At 37.3% G+C, this 23220-nt stretch overlaps 1 protein-coding gene across 8 annotated transcripts in view; it reads right to left on the bottom strand.

The window, feature by feature from the left end:
- The window catches only part of LOC126851450 (uncharacterized), a 65633-nt gene that overhangs the window by 17009 nt on the left and 25404 nt on the right, over positions 1-23220 (bottom strand). Inside the window, exon 1 of one of the 8 annotated variants that reach the window (XM_050595435.1) lies at positions 14681-14950. The exons of 6 other annotated variants lie outside the window; for them this stretch is intronic. In XM_050595435.1, coding sequence (XP_050451392.1) covers positions 14681-14862 — 182 coding nt within the window. In that variant the 5' untranslated portion in view covers positions 14863-14950. Of the gene's footprint in view, positions 1-7309; positions 9939-14680; positions 14951-23220 lie in introns of those variants that run through there. One more of the 8 variants, XM_050595436.1, reaches the window with a different exon arrangement.

Here is a 23220-nt window from a genome sequence, read left to right as displayed (position 1 = left end):
TTTCGCAGATCTGGTTACACCGGGCCTGGGGCCCTCTAAAGCATTCAACGGAGGAACGCTATTACACTCGTCGGTCCATACGCAATTGCGTGCAAGGTTCACGGGATGGATAAAGAAGGAGACAATGGAGATCGCGAACAAAGGCAATAGGAGGAATACGAGGGTACCGCGATTCAATGTACGTGTACATTTGGGTGTAAATGACGCCACGGCGTTTTCGGTCGCATTCCTTCAGAACACGTTTAACGAGATCTTCAGAATTCTTGCGATCATCTAAATAAGTAATGCACCGAACTTTTCTCTACGATTTTCTCTATCTATTTAATTTATTGAATTTTCTTTTCTTTTTATTTCATTTTCTTCTCACCTTCTGCTCTTCCTTTCATCTTTCTATGGTTTAACCAAAAATTGGTTTAAATAATAAAAAAAAAAAAAATTGTGGAATAATCAACAAGCAAGATAAACATCAAAAATTAGCTAAGCCGTAACAGCATAAATGAAGAATATTTTTAAAAAGCTCCGTCGTCGATAGCTAAAAAAACACATTTGTACATTTAAAACTAGTTATCCTAAAATCTATAGAACGTATTACAATTATTTTGATCTCATTCGAAAGATAATTTAATTCTCTACAACTTCTATTTCAGTACTTTTTGTTGAAAAATTTTTCATAATATTTTCACAATATTTTTCTGTCTCTGATGTTTGTAAAAATGTATAAAATAACCGTGATCTCAGTAATTTTTAGACACTATATTTTTAAGGAAACATTTTTCGACCCATGTTTATAGAAAACTTTTTGTTCAGAATTAAATTTCTAATAAAATCTCAAATTCTGACCGGAACGTTTAAGCCCACCCTGTATAAACATTGCAATAAATAATTATATTAATCTATAATATATATAAAATATATTTTTCATTAGATTAGTAATATAAAAAGCGTGTTTCTTGCATACAAAAAATAAATTTCAATCACGCATTTCTTGTATTTTTTGCTAACAATTTTATAAACTTTAACATCCAGGAAAAGAAAATTCAATCTTGATGGCTACACTAAGGAAGCGATCTTATTTTTGTATCTTCCGCCTGTCAGGTTTCTTAATGTATTTACAGCGAAAATTAAATATCTCGATGAAAAGGCAGAAAGACCTAATTTCGACGACCGGCCGGATCTTACTGAAAAAAAGGTCGCATTTTTTTTCTTTTTCTCTCTTTCTTACCGGACACCTTCTCGCGGATTGTACTTTCCAGGAGTAAATAATCGATCGTAAGTGAGGATCGCGTCTGTACTCGTTACGCGTGGAGTTCGTAAAACGGAAAACGGTGAGCAGGTTTACAAAACCGCATATATTTTAGACCTGTCGAGAAAAGGACCTTCGAGAGGACTCGCTTTTAAAGGGAAGGAACCGTCGAAGTAACCGGTGTGGGGATGCATTTTCCAGAAAATAGACGAGGTTAAACCGAAGGAGTCTCGAACTATGGTTTCGAAGAAAAACTTTTCACAAAATTCGTGAGTTCCCTTCCATTCAGACTAAGTGCATTCTTGTCCGTCGGTCCGAGAGGACGATAATCCCAGTTGAGGGGAAAGAGAAATTCTACCTGATTCTATTCGCGAGAATGACAATAACGCGAATTGTTATGTCATACTTTCGTGCGCACGAAATATTTTACGCGAAATATTGAACGCCATGATCAAAGAGATGAAAATATAACGGCATTTAAACTGATGATGATCGGCTATGTAAAATAAATTAATAATAACGATGATTATTCTGACCTGCCGTGTGTTCCGGCTTTCATCCGCGTGAGTTCACTGAAAGCTAAATAAAGTCACGAAAGCTATCGTGATCCATAATACCTATAAAATGCAATGTCGAAAATAATAATAAAGCTTTTGTAAAAAAAAAAAAAAAAGAAAATGTGATGCTCACTTTTGTCACCTATTCAGACTTTTATTAAAAAAAAAAAAGAGAATTTTCTTGGGAGAAAAAGATTTGATTAAAAAGTTTTCTCGAATTTTTCAAGTTTCGCGAACTAAAAATTTGAGATCCATCTTAAAACTTTTTCTCAATATTTCAAAAAAAAAAAAAAAGATGTTCTTTAGCCACACGAAATGAGCGCGTGCAGCACACGCTTTAATTGAAAGCTTTCGTTCTCTTTTTTCCCTCTTCCATACGAAATAAATGCGGAAATTTAAAATCGTGCATCCGAGAAAGTGTCGCTTTCCACGAAGCGCCTTTACGCGTCGACACTACCAATTTGCGATAATTGCGCCGAAAAATTCGCGGCCCCGCGAGATATACGAGTGAAAGTATCCTGATGAAACGACGAAGGAATTGCGGGAGGAATGCGAGCTGTCTAATAATGAACGTATCAGCGCTGCATATCTCTTTATACAAATCGTGACGCCTGCGAAAGGTCACTCTCGCTTTCTCAATTAATTTCTCCATTCATGTCTACATTTTTTATCGTATCATCCGTTCTCTCACCGACTCAACTCGGCTTATTCAATAGAGATCGCTATTCACGCTGTGTTTTTTAATAATACAACGTCGTGCAACGTGCACGTTATTACGTTAGTGCCAGATGATTCGAATGCGCGCGAGACTAAATGATCTCGTAACGAACCACGCGATGATGATCGCGGCGTATCGTGAAAAGACAATGTCGCGGATTTATTTGCGATATATTTGCGATATCGGCGACAATACAATTTCGCGACAACAAACGACAGCGACAATATCGGGAAATTCGTCGCTCTCTCGAGTTAACTCGTCGATGCCGACGCGACAAAGCTTTAATTAAACGTCGCAGCTCTTAACGTCGCGCGCGAGGAGGACGGAAATATCGATCTCCACGACGCTCTCGATAGAGATGCAATTTATTTTTGCAGCGAAATAATAATTACAGCCGCGATGCGATGGGAGCGGAACGGAAATCAAGTTTCGCTAAATTACGACGCGCGTATAACTGCCCGTATTTAACGAAAGATCGGGGCGAGCTCAAGGCCCGAGAGCAATTATTCGCATAATCGCGTGCGATTATGCGCCTTCGGGATTACGTAACGCCAGTTACATACACGCGAGGATTTGAATAAATGCCATTACATTTCGCGCGATTTGAATTCCAAATTTTTTCCAAACATTTCCGCACAGAATCTCCGCGCGCGAGATATGACATTTCAATAGAAATTTTTTTTTTTTGTACAAACATTGGAATTTCTCTTGTTCCATAATAAATCTATCGGTGCACTCTATGCAAAAGAATGCGAAATAATTTATTAGATCAAGCGTGTTGACGATACGCAGTATTTTGCGACAGATAAATACATATAAATCTTATTATATAAACTTTCAAATGTGTAAAGCTTGTTATATAAACTCGCCACCGATGTGCCATTCAATTATAGTTTGCAAGTACAGTTAGATTAAAGCCAATAGAGCTTTAAGCTGCTGTATAGACGAAGACTAAATTCAAGCGAATTCATCCAATATACAGAAATTCACTTTACGGAGAAATACCGAGAAAACATCTGATATTTTAAGCACATTTTATAATTCGCAAAAAAAATTATCTGTTTTCTATCTATAGAATTTTCGAGATATAATTAGTCTTTTTATTATCTTTACGAATTTATACAAATTAAATAAATATATTCGTTATATATAAAAAATAAAAAAAAGAGTACTTTGTAAAAAGATAACAAAGAGAATTGTCGTTGATTTGTCACGGCATTTCGGACCGCGGTATCTCCACGATGCTGTTCGACTCTCGGTATATCCGTCCCTGGCTTAACGATACTCGTGGAGGCGGGCAGGCAGGTGAGCAGGGCTGCAGTCAAGAACGGAAACACGTGATCTCCCCTTGTTTCAAGCTTCATGTGAGAATTCACGTTTGATGTTCCCAGAGTCGAGACCGCAGAGATATTCCCCAACGTGATTTTATACAACTTTAACTATGACTAGCATTCCACTTTACACAAGTTTATGATACATATATGTGGCTACGTGTTCACATACTTGTTTCGAATTTCATTAAAAAATAAACTCTCGTGCAATTAAAATTTAGAGAAGAAAGACAAAAAGTATATTTTTCAGCTCTAAAAATTCCGAATTATTTTCGCTTAAAAAAATAAATTAATTAAATTTTCAATTGCACAGACTATTAACATTAAAAACGCGGATACCTGTCGTACAAATAATCTGTATATAACAAGAATAATTCGAAAATTATATTTTCAGATTTTTTAAAAGCAACGCGAAAAATAAAACATAAGACGCCCTTGTAGAGCCCGTGCATTGATTCCGTGCACAGTGTATAAGATGGCGCAAATTATTGGCTCCCGATAGGCTATCTTACGCCGATATTTATGTTCTCTCACTATGGTAATAACGCACAGATTATTACTGAGATCTCTTCCGAGTGTACTGAGCAATAAATGGCGCTTGATAACAAGCGGGCTGCTATTAAATTATCGAATAGCTATATATCTCACGAGAGACCTTTAATACATAATGCCTATGTCGCGTTACATATAACTCTCTCCCTACGGGATACCCTTGCCCGGAATATATCCGGATCTCTTTACCAATCTCCATATCTCTAGCCCTCGAACAGGGCTATCTTTAATTAAGAGCGCTACAAATATAAGGTTTATACCTTTTTTTTAGCCCTGCTACCTGCTACCACAGCATAATTTGCCTGCGTGCGACATTTTTGCTTCCTCATAGAGGAAGCTTTGTTTTCGCGACTAAATTTTTTCAATGCCAGGGTGTTTCGAAACGTCGAAAAATCATATTTTTTTTAAATGTCTGTATGTATGTGTACGTGTATGTATATACGGAATGTACATTATACAACTTCTTACTTCCGCAATTTTTCAAATAGTAAGCTAAATTTTTTTTAATGAATAGAGTATCATTAAAGGATGGTTGATATAAAATTTGGTGAGGATCGGTAAAATGATTCATTTTTTATATAAAATTTATAATTTATTTTTTAAATAACATTTTAAATTTTTTGAGAAATGTCTGTACACGCAGTCTAACTTTTGCAAATTTTTAAATGTCGATTTGAATTTTTTTACATAAATAAAATATAATTAAAAAAATGATTGGTATTGAAGTTGACAAGAATAAGTGAAAGGATTCATTTTTTTAATAAAATTTTGAATTTTTTGAAAAACATCTATACACGCTGTAACTTTCGTAAATTTTAAGATATCTTCTTCTATAAGGAAATTAAGAAACGCTTGCTTTAAGAAGCTTAAACTTGTGAGTAAAATAAAATGATAAAAAAGCAATATGCAAATTTCTAATTTACACAATATTCATCTTGTTTAGAAATCGAAAATGCAAAATTGTATGTGCGTGTGTGTATATGTGTGCGATATTTCTTCGCAAGTAATTAAATGTTATAATTAGGGATATGAAATGCGTGTGCAACACGCAAGAATAGCGACCGCGGTTTGCCGTTTGCCAAAATTGTGATACAATGGAGAAATATGTACTTCCCCCACGAATCTCTTTGTTTCAAATACCCGCGTGTTACAACGCGATTGTCGTTGTAAGCCACCGCGAACAATACAATCTGTCGTTGTACGCTAATAACGTCGAGTATCAATATTTAGAGTTACGACATTCCGAACGCGCGTGCGCTTAAATCGCTTTCAATTCTATGCAAACTGCCGCGGAATAAATAATGAAACGGCGAAACTCTGACGGAGAAGATTTACGAGTACCCTGGCAACAGTTCGACAAGTGTTCTAAGGCCGGAAAGTACTGACGAGTTTTTGTTAAAATTTATCACCTGCCGATATTTCATGCGCGATGCAACCGGAAATGTACGAGCGTATCGAAATCGTGTCATCAATTGTACACCATGTACCCGAAATATGCTAAAACGGTTAGCAGAAGGTTTACAAGGTGCTTTAGAAAAAATAAAAATGGGCCATAAAAATTCAATAGTATATTTAAAAATAGGCCATAAAAATTCAATAGTGTATTTCGACGATTGAAAAAGACGGATTTTCTCTCGTTGAGATTATATTATTTTTTTTCAACTATAAGAAAAAAAATTCTAAATAAAAAGAATATTTTAAAGATCTTTTGGTCCAACTTTCTAAATTTTTTTTATCGCATGCGTTTCCTATTGTTTTTCACTGATACAAAGAAAAAAACAATAGTAAGTTTTAATTAAGTTTTAAATGCAAGATTTGTAAATGTAATGAAAGAAGCTGTAAAAACAATTTGTCTTACAAAAATAAATTTTCGCAAGATAAATTTTTTTCATCTATATAATATTATTATTTCATCACTAAAAAATATGCAATAAAAAATATGTATTGTATATTCTATATTTTGTTCTATATTTTGAATACATATTTCACAACTTGACCAATCGGTAAATTGTCAATTATTTATTATATTGCTAATAAGAACAAAATTATCAAAAAATCGTTTTTTTTTTAATTCCTTAAATTCCAATAAAATTCCAGGAGAATTTCCTAACTTTTCCAGATACAAAAAAAAATTCTAAGAATACTAGGTTCTCTATGTTTTTCCAGGGACTAGATATCTATTTAAATGCAAGAACATGCGTTATATTAAATAAAATAATATATAATGATAATATAAAAATTATAATATTCTTGCAAACAATTTTTAATTCCTAAAAAATCAAACTTTGCGTTATTTCGAAACAATTACAAATACAAACAAATTTTCTAAATTTCAGGAATCTCCGTCAATCCATCTATGTCAAACACATACAATGCTCATAAAAAAAATAATCTTCTTTGGCAGGTTCAAACCATTTATCTTTGGTCTCGTATCAAAAAATATGTGAAAGTTAAAAATTGTTTTTCATGCTTTTTCAAAAATTCAACGCTAAAGGTAGCCAGAGATTTGGGATAAAAGGCCCCAGGTAGTAAAAGCCTCGATCTTTCTCTGAGCTTTTATTTCAATGTTTCTCCTGTTACAAACGTGATCCCGACTATGTCAACTCCCGTGGTACGGCAATAAAAACTAAAAAATAATTTTCACCTGTTTTTAGGGAAAAAAAAAAAAATGAATTACACCGAGTTAGCAAATTCCCAAATGAAAAAAGTTCGGGATATATAAAATACTTTCTGCTCTGTTCGTTTCTCGTGTCTGACTCTTTTTTTTTACATATTCATTTTTATATCGCAAATGAACATCAGCGATCGTTTTCGCTCTTCGCAATCGCTCGCAGAATATTTACGCAAATTATTTACGACCGTCCGGATCGCGTAGATCGAGACGCGCGTCTTGTCGCTGGGAACCTACCAGTGTAGCGTTTTGAGGATTCTCATGGCGTGGTCCTCTCAACGATTCGTCCTTCGCTCAAACCTCATAGACGATGCTCGCGCGACGAAGCTACGTACGGCCCAAGAATCTCAATTGACGCTCCCGCACTCACGATCTTCCGTTTTCCTTCGACCTCGACGTTGAACCGTTCGTAACTAAATACTCTTCATTATCTCCCAACCTGTCGTCTTCCTGCTTACGTTTGATAGATCTTATCCTTTCAATATCAGCTTCCTTCTTCTTGGTATATATATATATATATATATATTTTTTTTATATATATTTTTTCACCGAAATATTTCTAATCCTATCTTTTTAAGTTTCTCTTGCTTTTAGTACCCTCTTCAGAATTTTCACGTTTTCTTTCAATTAATTTTAATTCGCGTCTACACTTTTGCTCTTGATTTGACCTTCGCAAGATGCTTCTACATTCCGCACACGATCCTCCGCTTCGCCTTACCACACCCCGTCGTTTCATGCCGCGACGTCATTAAATATTTACGCCTCTTCTCTCTTCGCGGAGAGCAAATTCTTTCCGCGATTCTCTCGCCGCGATTTTTTCTTTTTTTTTTTCACCGTCTCTTCACTCTCGATGCTCAAGCATCCCGACAATGGACGCGCGTTCTTCGTGTTTGTTCCCGCGCCGATCCTACGCCCACGCGCGTCTGCGAATCCGAATCCACCTTCGTTCTCTCCGCGACTTTTCCTTGATCTACGGGAGATCTTTCTTCAGTTGAATTCTCTCAATCGATCCCTCGATCGATTCTTCAACCTTCCATTCATCACGTGTCAACCACAATTATTTACGACTCGCGTGACAATTCGTTATGCCTCGCAATTTTTCCCGGAATTATTCTCTTTCTCTTCCTCCTTCCTTCGTGGATCACTTTATCTTACAGCTCGACCTTATCTCGCCCTTCGCTGGCTCCACGCGTCAGCGTATATCCTCGCGCACGGTGGCACATTCCACCTGTACACCGAGGGGCACACAGGTATATATGCACACGAATACGCCCGCACATATAAATATATATGTATACACCGACACAGGTATACGAGCGGTCACGCGACGGACGGACTCACGGCGCGGACGACGCCGTGTGCACCACAACGACGACCGGCAAACTCAACGGAGGAGGTGTATGCACCTTCCGAAGGCTGTACGCGACGAAGGAGGAGTCGGCGGTGGCGGCGGCGGCGGCGCACTATATCGTGTGGAGAACGCTCGTACCGGTTTTGGCCCCTGTCGCGCCGGCGGACAGATATTCCCGACTCCGTTAACCGCCTTAATTGCGCTCCACTTCAACCCCGATCACTTCAATCGCGGCGATCGCGCGATTCGATGGTAAACAGCCGATTAATGATAATAGCCGATCGAACGATCCTCGCTTAAGCTCGTATCGGGCATACGCCCATCATTTGCTCCGAGATATTTGCTTCTTCGAATTCTACCACTCACTGTAGAAAAAAAAAGAAAAATACTGATAGCTTTAAGTTTTCTTTTTTTAATTGGGATGATCCCTTCGCGGTTCCCGTGAGATTCAACACGGAGTGAGACGAGGAACGGCACGAGGAGGACAGGCGTCCCTCCGGCTTCGAACTGACGTGGGTTTGTTGGCTTCGGTTTACCCCCAGAGAGCCGGTGCCCCCTTCTCGTTTTATGTCTCTCTTTCTCACTCTTCTACCTGTTCAGCTCTCTTCCCTACCATCTATCTATCTTTTCTCCTCGTCCCTCATTCGTACATGTACGTACTATCCCTCTCCTTCTCAAATGTACCCCCTTCTACTCCTCCACCTCCCTCTTCGACGCTCACCTTCCACCTTCCAGCTGCGCGTTCCTGCCTTACCTCTCTCCCACTCTACTACCTTCTCTTCCCCTCCAACTGTTCACCGGTTCAACCACGAATATCTCCTTCCATCTCGCAGCATTCGAATCGTCCATCTCGCTTCTTTCGATGCCTGCTCATAATTTTCTATCCTTCTTCCCCTGCCTCCCCCTCACTCCGGCTTCATCCGTTTCTTTCCCATTTTCGGCTCCTTCGTCGCTTTCTTGCTCCATTCTTCGTCGTTGTTCCATCTTTCCTCCTCCCGCCTTCTATCCAACTCGGTCTGCATTCCTGTTTCTCCGGTTCTCTGTTTATCTCGGTGAAGCGCTCTATCCTCGGTCGAGAGTTCGTCTTTGTCCAGACACAAATTTGAACCTTTTCTCTCTCTCTCTCTCTCTTTTAATCTTTTTATCTTTTTTTTTCTGCTCGGAGGTGGTTCACTTCTTTCTCTCTTCTCCACTGTTGTATTGGCTCGATCAAATCCGAGACTCCTCTCTGCAGCCACGGCGATCACGTGGTTCCAGCATTGAAGTCTCTCGCTCTCTCTCCCCCTTGCTTCCTCCACCTCGCGCGAGTTCAACACGCGTGAGTAAGTGTTCGTGATACGCGCAGGCAGACATACATACACCCTCATTCTCACGCATACATTGACGTTCGCATCGCGATATCTCGTTCGCGTATAGTATTTCGAGTCTCAGCTGATCCGACGATCGTTTCGTCTTTCTCACGATTATCAATCCGACCTTGCTTCCTGAATGTGCCCGGGGCATCTTTCATCGCGAGAAAAAGGCGCGATGAAGTCGCGAGCAGCGAGGCCTGAATAATGGCAAACTCGATAGCTTCCAGCAATTTATCGATCCCCGTATAAGATACGAAGCTGCACGCTTCTAAATTCTTATTCGATTAAAAATTCGATCCCCCGTTACACTCGATCATATTACTTCTCGCAATTTGATATCTCTCTCAAGAATGACTCGTCAAGATATCGCTATTAATTACAATCGTGGCACGTTTTTTTTTTTACATAATTTCGCACGAAATCTGTTGAATATCCACGTTTGAAAGAAATTTTAAATTCTCTCATTTTTTTAGACTAAAAAAAATACATAATATAAATGTTAAAAGTAACATTTCAATGGAGAATCGTGTGCTTTAAGTGCGTCGCACTTGTGTGATCGGAGCCGCGAATGGATGGGGCCACTCGACGACCATCGAGAAATGCAGGAAGCTGAGCGTGGTATCGCGCGGGACACCTTGATATTGTGTGCAGATTTTGCATCTGCAATTTTATTGTTCCCGGCGAGGAGGATGGCTTTGTCCGATTGTAAATGTGTGCCGCGTCAAATGGGACAGAATGCGAGTATCCGCCCTCGATCAATTGCGCAACTCTCATTATTCCGAGTGTTCCGTAACGTTTGGATTAACTCCATCCATCGCGGAAATATTTATCGATTGTGTTAAAAATCTCCCATTGAATGTCCCGTCTCTTTTGTGTGCTCACTGATCCGAGAGAGTCACGTCCGAAGGATAATTTGCAGGAATAAAAGCGTGCGAAAGGCGTCCCACTTGATTCACGCCACGCTAGATTAAATTGTGTAATTCTTTGACTGAAGTAATTCAATAATAATGAAATTGGGAAATGAGAGAAGACAGATTACCGCGTGTAAACAGCATAATCATCGTGAAAACAATATCTGATCCGTATGCGAGTCAATGATTCGGCGATCATTTGATTGATTAATCGCTAACGTGTTAATAAACAGAGCATCCCATATTCAGCATGTCATCATCGATTTAGAAAATAGAATTATATTTAGCGAAAATTTAAAAATTGTTTGTTGTGCAAATTCTGATTTTTTTAATGTTAAAATGTTATTTTGTATGAGATATCCATATTATAAATTTATTTTAAAATAAAATTTACTGGAAATTCATTGAAAAATAATGTTTATTATCTGCATCTCCGTTTCTCGAAAGCTCACATTTTTCATTAAGATTGATCGTGCTTTGATTAAAATATCCGTGAATGAGAGAAGAGAATTTAAGATGTCAAATTACGTGGAAATAATAAAGTTCTTGCCAGTTCATTTTCTTAAAAAGATACGTCTTGATTTGTGCAAGTAAATGTTATTCATTTATATTCGCGTATACGGATAGATTCGAAGAATAGCTGTAATATTTCGTAGAAAGAAACGCAAGAAAATAACGAGGACAAACATGCGATGTTTTCCCTCATCCTTCGAACGTTGACGTTCGTTAAACGAGCAGGTACCACTATCTACTTTCGTACAGGTTATTTTATCACTATCCACGTCAGAGATATAGTGAAAGAGATTCTTTTCTTTTACGCTTTTGGTCACATAATCACGGTCATTTTCCGTTTTAGTCGCCCTTTTTTGGCCTTTCTCCAATCTCTTCGAAGCCAGAAACCATACGTTGCATGTCGGCGCAATGTGGTTTGCATAAAACTGGAGAAAGAATAGCCCACAGATGATGGAATTCGGCGAGGTGCAGCCCAGACATTCTCCATTATTCTCTCAGACCATTCGGGTTAGCCACATTGTGCCGTTTTCTCAGCCGATATCACGCAGTGAGGAATCTCCTTGCAATTCAGCCATTTCTCGATAACAGAAATTCGTGCCCAAAAAAATATGCAAATCTGATTCGCGTGACAAGCTTTCGTTAATTTTATATTGTTGCAAAATTTAAAACAGTTAATAATTTTTACTGCATCAGCGTAAAAAAATGTTCAACAATGTCATTGCTAAAATATGTAAGTTCGCGTACAAAAAATAAAAGTGTTTTCGTCTTCAAAAAATAACACAGCTGATTCTTCCATTTATGACTTCAATCATTTTCGATAAATTTATCATATTAGTCCTACAATTTTATTTTATTTTTTTTTTAATGCGCGTTAAAGATTAATTACGATTACAGGCCTTCTGACTTAAATAAAGGCCTTAAATAGAGTCTCTTGAGCCGAATATTTGATCGGAATCAAGATTGATGACGGTCAATATATGACTCACATCAACCGATATCGATCGTTCTATAGACATTGTCAAATTGTGTGTTGACCATCGGTAGCATATTCGTCATGCCCGCCAAGAAGATTAACTCGGCCCTATCTATCGATATTGTTTGCCTACCGATCTCCGTGTTCGGTCGTCGAACCCAAGCAAGTGCAGCGCGATAAAGCGAATTGACTTTTACCGTAGCACATGAGAGCAACATGATCACTTTTTACGAACCGCATTACGCGACTCGCCCTTTTTACGGTCGCACCAAGTGTCAATTTTCGTAAGGACAATCCGAAGGGGACGAGGTGACACGCTTCTCCTCCTCCCCTCCTCCACCCCAGGGCACGCTTTGTCGACGCCGCGAGAGGCGAAAACTCTACACCGTGCTGGGTAGGAGGGAGAGAAGCAGAAGGAAGGGGGTTGGTTTCCTCTTGAAATTTTGGAACGCACTCCGAGTGTACGAGACTCGAGTTACGAGATGCGAGCGGGTACTTTATAGACGCCAGAGTATCGGCAAACGGGGACAATGGTACCGGCAGCCCGTCCCACTCTGCGGCGTTTTCGAGTGAAACCAGATTCGCGTTCAGGCGGGAGATCGTCCTGTTTAAAAAGTCCCGCGTGGCTACGGATTCTTTTAAGTCTAACGTGCTACGTGTATCTTCTACGTTTCAAGTGGCTCTGTCGCCAGGGCCCCTTGCCGGGCCTCAAGTTCCCGGTTCACCGATAGGCGTAGCGGAATCGTGCGACTTCTCGATCGTTGGTGGTCTTACGTGGCGCCGAAAGTTTATATAGTCGTACCTGAATTTTGCGTCCCAGGGACTATTAACGTCTACTGCAAAGACTTAATGAACGATCCGCGTGACTAATTCGTCTGCGTGACTAATTTATCTCTTGTATTGCGTCTGAAGTCAACACAAACCATTTAGAGTTTTAGATCTCCTCGCATGTCTGTATTATATTAGTCTGTATAATTATAATATTAATTAAATATATATAATTATATATATATATATAAATATATATATTATATATATTATATAAATATATATAATCTATATAATTAATATAATATAATCTATTACTAAATTAATTTAAAACTCAACCTAATCGTAATACTCTATTTAATATAATACTCTATTTTTAAAGCGCTCCAATATTTTAACCATTTTCAATTATGAACTAAATTTTAATTCGCGATATATCGGGGCATCCTTTGATCCTTTTATACTCGACTGATTCAAGGAAGCAGCGGATCGATCCGTATACAGGGTGACGCGAGATTCACTTCCTACAATCTCTCAATGTATGCAAATAAATGGGAATAACAAAATTATTGCGAGTTTTTATTATAATGTGTTATTAATTATTTTAGATTAGTCGGGTAGCGCACGTGAAGAAACTCGAGATCGCTTTGCAGGAAGTGTTTCGTGTTTCGAATGTAAACGGTGCCGTTTAATATCCAATCTTTCCAGCCATGACTGGTCTGTGATGCTGCGTCGAGAGGCATACGTATTTAGGATGTGCAACTCCGAGACTCTTCACCGGTCGCTGCTCAAAGGACTCGGCGAGCCTTTTCCGGTACGCCGGCGTCTGTTCGGATGAGGGAAAAGGGGCGGATATAAAATCGGGAAACAATTCGTCCCTTTGTCTCGCGGCGGATTTGCGGCAGGATTATTAATATCCTAGGAAGGGAACGGAAGTGGGACGAAAAAGCACTCCATTGTACCTGCCCTTGTGTGCGTCCTTTTAAATAATCTCGCTTAATCTATGAAGGGATATTAGCGGCTATACAGTTACTGGCAACGCCATGAAACTGCGACCCGGTCGGTCGCGCGCTCACGCGGACACTTTAATTAAAGCCCACTAATGCGAGAAAATTTATTACGACCGCAAACATCGCGATCTATCAAGGTAACATGCTGCTTCAAGCATGTATGTGCGAGATATCCATGCCAAATTCGGATATTCAATCAAACTTGAAAAATATACAATTCTTCTTGATAAAATTAATAATTAAGTATTTAATGACGTATTTAATGACATATTTTATTGCTAATAAAAGCTTATATTTTTTTATAAAGTTTTAATATAAAATTTAATTCTTTTATTATCTTTTTAATTAATATAGAAGCGAAGATAATATTTATTTATATACATAAATATATATATAAATATTTATTTATTACATATATATTATTTATATGCATATAAAATAAATAAAAATTTATATAAATTAATGTGTATATAAATAATATATATAAAAATATATAAATAATATACATAAAAAAAAAAAATAAAAAAACGATCCAAAAAATGTCTCGTCCATTCCGATATTACGCTTAATTTAAAATGAATCAAAACGTCACACGGATTGACGCGCGAAGGAAAGAGGCGTATTCTCGCAACAGATAATTTTTTTTCGTTATCTTTAAACGTCACAGTTAAACATCCATGATCGAGCAAATTCCAATCATCGTCGCGGAGCAACGAAGGTAAACGTTTACCTGCAAAGGATGGAAACTCCGAGACGCCAAGCGAGGCATACCCAGCATACCTTGCACGGGTCACACGCCCGGTTTAGGTCGATCCACATTGCCATGGCACGACTTTGGTGAAAAGAAGCGTACAAAGCGATGAAATCTCTATCGAAAATAATCGTGATAACGCACGGGTGTACGCTTATCATGAGTGGAAAGGAAAGAACGACCGCTGTATACACGCGATATAGACATACATTAACACGTACGGATATATACGGGATGCGCGAAATCGCGTCGACACGACAATCGGGCGCCGTGTATGAGAACTGGCGTGCCTGGAATGCGGCTCTTATCGGCGTCGGTACTTGATATCGAAAGCTTATCTTGGCGGTCTCGCCTCGCGTCGTGTACCGTGCGAGCAGATATGATACGCGCGGATGTACGCGCGCGTTAACGAACGCGTAATAATTAATTCGCGATGAGTGCGAGGGCTGAATTTCGGAGCGGCACTTTGCCCGATTGTTTCATGCATAAATGCACGACAACCGGGATGAATGGATTCGAGGAAGATCATTTGAACAAATTATTTCCCACATAAATATAGCGTACAAAATTATTATTTCTTTTTTTCAACCGACAATAAAAATTCAGTATTTTCTCTTTCATGTATGTTTGTCTTTATCATATTAATAACAAATTACATATGATTTTAATTAAAAATTAGTAAAAATTAGTAAAAAAATTATTAGAAATTATTATTACTATTATTAATTATTATTATTAATTATTATTAATTATAACTATTATTTATTATTAGTAGAAAAATTAATAAAAATTTTGTACAAGCTTTACTCCGATATTTCGATCGTTTTAAGATTACTCGTATTTAATCTTAAAATATAAAACTCATTAAATATATTAATTATTAATTTAATGAGGAAAAACTGTTTTATTTATATTATTCTTCTACAGAAAATTAGAATGTCAAATATTTTCCCGCTATAATTTATTCGCTAAATTCAACCCGTCAATAGTATCCTTTTCTCGCGCACTTTACTCACGATAGCACGATCTCGGATATATCGTCGTATTATCTATTCATATCAAATGTTGATTCTGCATGCAACACAGACACGTATGTGTTTGCACCTGAAACTTCGAGCTGTGAATATACACGCATCGAGGGGCACGCCCGGGGACCGACATATGTTCCATGTTCCATTACACACACGATAGGCAACCCCTTCGATGAGTCACTCGCGGTAAATAAATAAGAGGACAGTTCCTCGGAGTGCATTCAAGTGCACAAAGGCGACGATACATTTTTTTTGTCTCAATACATTTATATATCAATTTTCTTCGTCATGACGTATTCACTAGTCGCGCGGCGATGTGACGTCGCGCGACGTGACGTTAGATCTTCCGCGGTACGGAAATTAAATCTGTGACGCACGCGGATGTTGATAGACGCCGGATTACTCATGCACGATCGTGCGTGTCGTTCTTAAGTCGGATGACTAACATAATCGAGGACCTACGAAATTTTTGATTTTCGCCCGAATCATTGATTACACATTAATGCGTTATAACATAAATTGGTTGGAGAAATCCGCGATCTCGCGAGCGCGAAATCTCCGCGCTCGTAATAGAATCAACTAACTATATCCAATCCTTGACCTAAAAACTCATTGATCTACTAGCGGATTCCAGCGGAGTTTTCCTCGTGTCCTACAAAGCGCGATTACGCGCGAGTGACGAGGCGACGCGCAATTATACGCGGTGTCCGAGAAAACGGCGGTGTAATTTAAAGCGAGAGGATCCCCGGTGATAATCGAGTCAAGTCTTTTCCAAAGACAAATTACCATCGCTTTTTTATCAAGTGGGTGAAAAATCCTTTTATTCGTCCCCGCCGTTCGTCGTATTTACTCTTCTCAGACTCTCTGAGAGTAATGAGAGCAAACTTGTGCGTTTGCAAAAAAAAACTTTTTATATTACGCCTCTCGTTTCTAGCACTCTTTGTCTTTTTTATATATTTATTACATATAATATATTTTTATTCGTGAAAATTATATGAAAATAAAGAATTTTCGCATATGAATTGTTAGGGCGTTCGTTTGAGCGACGATATCAATTTTATATTAATGTTTTATGAGTATCAAAATTTTTCAGATATAAGCGAAATATATTTTACTGCACTTCTCGCGTCGATGACGAGTCTTCCGGTGTGTCAGGTGCGCGTCCCTAAGTCGCGGTTGAACGACAGGAAACACAGGTGTGCGCGTCGGTGGACCCACCCTATTCTACCTACCTACCTACCTACCTGTGGACGGAGGGAAGAGTCGGACCCCAACCTACCTACGGTTAGCTTTATGACGATTACGGCGATGCGTATCGGGCCGCGTGCAGCACGGAATTCTTGAGAAAGTTTAGGCGGAGGGGACGTCTCTCGACAATGGCATCAGATACGGGTAAATAGTCGCAGGTAATCCCGCAAAGCCTCCGGCTTTTCCCCTGACGCTCATGACTGCGAAGGTCGACAAAAGAAAAACGCAGGCCGAGCATCTAAATTCCACGAGCAAGCCACGACTGGCCTTCGAGATCACAAGGCGAGAAAGAACTTAGTCAGACTCCGCTGGCGTCGAGTAAATAAAAGAATATCATTCTTCCCCCGTAAATATGAGTCTGTGTTTTTAATTGAACAGTTCTTAGCGAAAAGAATTTTTCCGTTCCGAATTAAAAGAAGGAGAATTAAGTTAAATTTAATCTTAGTACTTGCGAAAGAAAAACGACTGACAATGTTTATTATACAATCGACGTTTCATCTTTTAGTGTTATATTCTTCACTGTTTTATTTACTACAACACTAAAACAATCTAAAAGTTTCTAATCAAACTATATTTCTGCGTCGTAAGATGGAAAAAATATAATATACATTAAGTATGTTTTGACAGTACAATAACTGTTAAAAACTGTCAAAATTAAAAAAAATATATATATTTCTTACGTTTACACTGAACGTAACTTACGTTTGAAAAATCAATTAAATAAATCCAGACTATAAAAAAAGTTCAAATATAAAATTGTATAAAATAATAAGTTAAAATACAAAATAATATGGTTTTTGACGTCTTTGTAAAAGGAAATAGTTGTAATTAATATTTTTTCTAATTTATGATAAAAATTTTTGATTATAAATATCCTCTGAAATCAACTGCAAGGGACAAAAAAAAACAAGTAATTTACCGAAAGAGAGAGAGAGAGAGAGAGAGCAATGTTTTTTCTTGTCAAATTTATCAATACACGATTTTCTATAAGAATCATAGTAACTTTAAATTTATAATTGCCAAACCAAGAGAAAGAATTGTGCTTACATTTTGCACAAATATTCAGAAGAAATATAACAATCTATGAAATTTTGTTATTGTCAATGTTTTGACACATGACATACATCCTTAACTTATAAATAAATAAACTGCTCGAGGTTTATATGTATATATATATGTTGTTATATTCCAAAGTTCGTTGTATCGAATGAGCATAAAATTTTCATTACAACAGATCCCAAATCTTATTATGGTAATACCGTTTGAATTCCTACTCATTAACTTCATTATTATAATTTGATACCATGCTCGTTAATAATAATATTGTCGTTTGTAGAAAGCGCATTAATCATCTCCTGGATTATCATATATTTGTTGTAAATTATCATTACCATTGTATGCGAAATGTCTAATAAGATCTGTTTGCAAAATAAATCTTTGTAAAATGTCGAGGAAGAGAAACCCGAATTAATACTTGAATACTTAATATTGTGTCATTATATGTACAAAAAAATCGTATCAATTGTCAGCTGTTGGTCAATTTCGCGGGATAGAAGATCTCACTACACTCTTATTAATATACGTTAGGTTCGAGTTAATCGCATTAACTTCATTAACTCTGAAAGCTCGGACAAAACGCGAAACTCGAAAGTGCGAATTATCTGGATTTCACGCGCGGTCGCGGAGAGGTGATTGCTGGTTTCCGCATATAATAGGGAGCAAACTTAACATTCCGTTACTTCCCGCGGACAGCGGACGACGTGGAGAATTAATGAAATAGCGGAAGCAATAGCCGGAACTAAGTGGAACACGGAATTCATTACGGGAATGCGTTTGAGCAATTACACATCGATGTACCGTACGCGAGCTGTTGATTGGATTTGAGTTTATGCCAAGGAACGCGGCATAGATGTTGTAATGAACTTTCAATTAAGTCTGCAGTGAGATTAGCTCTCCGCAACGTATGAGTAGGACTATAATAAAGGCAAAAATGGTTTGAAGACAATTAAAATGATTCAATAGTTAATTTTAAGACAAGTTTATCTTTTACGCGCACAAATATTTTTCTTTCACTAAAATTTAATTTTTTTTTATTAAATTTTAAAATTTAATCCATGCGATTATTTTGTAAGTATATCTTGCTATAAATAAATTTAGCTATAAAAATGCGTTCAAGCTTTTTTCTTTTTCCTTTCCTTTCACTGGACGTAGAATTTTTATTTTTTATATTTTTTTACATTTTTTATATTTTTAGATTTTTTTATATATATTTTTTATAAATGTTTATAAATTTAAACTAAGATAAAAAAGCCCGGCGCATTATCTTTCATTGTTTAATTAATAATTTAAAAACTTGATATAAATTTAATACATCATCACTTGATAGATGTAATCTTGAGCATCACGCGGAAAATCAATTAGGATCCACCAGAGCGAGGAATGAAAAAGCCAACGAAAGGGTCATCGTTCGATTTGACATTACACCATGACATGCCTATTACCGCAATCGTACACGCGATGACTGTATATACATGACGATCATCATCGCTTGTTGCGACGGTAGAGGAAACTGCGGAAAGCATCGAAGCGAAATGCTCCATTTCCCAGGTACCTCGTTGTTATAGGCGGCGGCGGCGGCGGCGGGATCGGTATATGCAAGCTATATGCGTTATTTAAGTGCCGTTTTCCGCGGTGCTCAATTAATCGGCTTGATTAACGACCGTACCTGTCAACGGCCACAGACCATTATTCGCGACTCGCGTGGCTTTTTTTTTAATACCGCAGCGGCCTTTACTACACGTCAACGTATTCGACGAGAATCGCTGAACTTTGGACCGGATATATTTCTCGTGACGTTTCAGAAATCGTCGCGCAAGTCACATTTTAAGCCACGACGAATGCCACGTCAGGAATATATGTCAAAATATCGCAGATGTTTTCATCTTCGTTATATTAACTTCATACACGATGCACTTGCATTATTACATCATCGTAGAGAAACAATACATCTTTCTCGAGGAATTCAATTTTCTTCAAAACAATTCCATTGCCGGGAAAAGTACGCCCGTTTAAAGTTCCCCGGTCGTATTTTCGATTTATCCGATATAACAGTTCTCGTATATACTCTCTCGCGAGCTTCAAGTAAAACTACTTCGTCCGTTACAACGCGGTAAACACAATCGTATACAATAGATAGAAGCCCCGTATTTCTGCTATGGATCGCGCCACCGGAATCCAACTTCTTCGTCAAGTTCTTCGATCGAAAATAATACCGATCCGAGGACGCGTCCCACCATCATCGTCCGGCTTGCTATTTCCAGAAAATCATTGTTGCTGCTTTCCGCCGGAGCGCAGGGCAATAAAACGTAAATAGGTCGCGATAAGTTATGGATATAACGAATATTCGTATCCTACGCGATCTTATAGCGATGTAGAATGTAGGTCGTCATGTTCCTTCACGGTTTATATTCTAAGCGGGAATATTTTTGATCATTCGGCGAGATGATCCTTCGCTTTTAATTAAAAGTAATTTTCTGGCCACGTTGCACGTGACGTTTATATTGATACCAGAAAAGTAATTTTAATTACCTTCTACAATTTTTTTTAAAACGAAACCCACGATTTCTTCTCCCACTCTCATCGCGGTGTAGCTTTAGCGTTTACTTCTCAACGGAGAATTGAAAAGCGTATATATAACACTATTTTTATGCAGGCATAACGTTTTATTAGGTTCTGCCAAGTACATAGCCAAGCGCAAATATCTTCTCCCTGACTTTAATTCCGACGCACGGAAAGCGGGACGTAAAATCAGTTCGACTCGGAAATGTAAAATTACGTCGCATAAATATATATATATATATATATATATATAAAATAAATATATAAAGAATAAAGTGATAGAATAGTATCCAACGTTTACAACAGCATTGACAACGATGGTCCACGTGCATTCACTCGTTTACATTCGGGATGTCGGTGGCGTTGCAACAGGCGACTCTTTACAGACTTGTTTACAATCGTTCGGCGCGAAAAAATATGCACATAATTTAGATAAAACCGTACCGCGAATCAAAAATTCACTTTACCGTGTATTCTAAATAATAAGAGTCAGATATTTTTTTAATAAATCAAATATAAATTATAATCGAGACAGGAACAAGGGAATATGAAAAAATGTTTTTTGCAAGAAAATAAACGTGCATTTAAATTTTTATTTAATCTATAATACGGAATACTTGAAAAAAAAAAAACGTATATCCATTGATGTATCAATAATTTTTATACATGATAACGATACATTTTTTTTTTTTTCAAAAGATAACGTCTATTTCCGCTCTCTTTTTCCAACCTTCTTAGACTCGTTCGTCCACATTCCTTATATATTCCTTATATATTAATTGCATAACTACGGTGCAATCGCTATCGTATGGCTAACGTAATATGACATAAGAAATGTAATATGACGCGATAGCGTCACTTATTTTATCTGCATATTCCGATGAAGTTTCCACGAGTGTAGCATCACGGATGCTGCGCGAGGGCGAGCATTGAATAAACATTCGCCGAAAGAAAGCCTTCGCTCTGCTTAGAAAAGTGTTTCGCATCGTTAAACACTCGAGAGACTCTTTCTTTCCATACTTTCCATCAGAGGGCAATTAGATCCGCGTACACTTCTTTTGTTCAGCAATCCTGGGAAATTAAGGAAGGACGACTTTCATGCGACAATATTATTCCACCGTCGACGCGTGATGTTTTCGCGAATTAACGAGCGACTGTATGATTTCCCGCTCGAAAATCTTGCAGGAGATATCAAAGGTCTCGCGTATATACATTTGTTACTTTCTCGTGGAAATCGTTTTCGAATGACGAAAGATAAAGGATGGTAAATAAAGGGAAAGATAATAGAAGAAAATTGTCCTCTTATTTTTTTCTTCCGCGAGCAATTTAAGCATTCAATCTATTTTAATTTTGCGCAAATAGCTTGTTAATTACAAATGTTAAACTCATTATTAATTTGAAGTTTTCGTATAGTATCGCAAAAATTGTAAAAGGGAACATGTATGTTTAAACTCTCGAAAAATAGGTATATATTCTAGATTTTTTGCAGCGCAATTAATACAATATTATTAAGTACTTAAATAAAAATTTTCAGCTAAAAAAAATTTTTATTTTTCGTGTTATGCAAATATTTGGAGATTTTTTTTAAGAAAAAGTCCATTTTTTTTATTTATAAAAAAATAGGGAGTCGGATTAAAAAAAAGCTGCTTCGTTAGCAGATATGGAATTTTATTAGGAACTCGCATGCAAAATTCGAAATCAATCCGTCGAACGTAATCCGAGTTTTCATGCACATCGTGCATGAACTTTTTCTTAAAAAAAAAAAAAAAAAGTAAGTAAAACTTTTTCAACATGCCGCCATTTATTTCTATTATTTAGTCTGTTTATTTAAATAGTTAAGAATACTATATTAATATTATAAAAAAATTAAAAATTTTTATCAAGTCGTTGCGTTATGAAAAAATCTAAAAAATGTACTCACTTTTAGGTTTTAAACAAATATGTTCTCTTAAAAATCTTTTATACTTATCACACATTTTTGTAATTCAAGGAGCTGTATATATTCGCGTTATGCATTTAAATTGTCTATCGCTTCTGTGTAAATATGAAATAATAATGTATTATTTCTCTCTGTCATTGGATCTATGTCGATAGTAGGTCAGGGAGAAACGGCAAGTGCATTATCATCGCGACACGTTTGTAATTGAAGAAAGATTGTAGATTGCAGTGTCACACACGTCGTCTTACACGCACACTACTTTATTATGCATTTTGCTGTGTAGCTCTCCTTTAACGATATTTAAAGAAACGCATACCTCTTTCCAAGTTATCCGTATAACGTAACCGACCTAAATCGCCATAAATTGCGCAGTCGATCTCTCTTCCAGAAGAACGGTGGAAAAACTCGAGCGGAGTTATTGCCTTCACGGAAATGCAAAAAAAAATTGGAGCACAGACGCATAAAGGTGCATGTGTATGCGTGTATATAAGTACGTCGCGATGTGCAAAAGACCGTGAATAATACATGCAATTAGCGTTTTTTTATAAAGAAAATTCTTTCTTGAAAATAATCCTCAAAATATGAGATAAACTTTCTCGCTAAAAAGTAATACCTCTCATAAACACAAGTTAGTATATATAATTTCTCGGCAAATTTTTATCTATAATTATATTAAAATATAT

Source organism: Cataglyphis hispanica, chromosome 8 (assembly GCF_021464435.1).
Source record: "Cataglyphis hispanica isolate Lineage 1 chromosome 8, ULB_Chis1_1.0, whole genome shotgun sequence".
Taxonomy (NCBI): domain Eukaryota; kingdom Metazoa; phylum Arthropoda; class Insecta; order Hymenoptera; family Formicidae; genus Cataglyphis; species Cataglyphis hispanica.
Note: the sequence above shows the minus strand (reverse complement) of the source record. Positions and strands in the feature narration are given on the sequence as shown.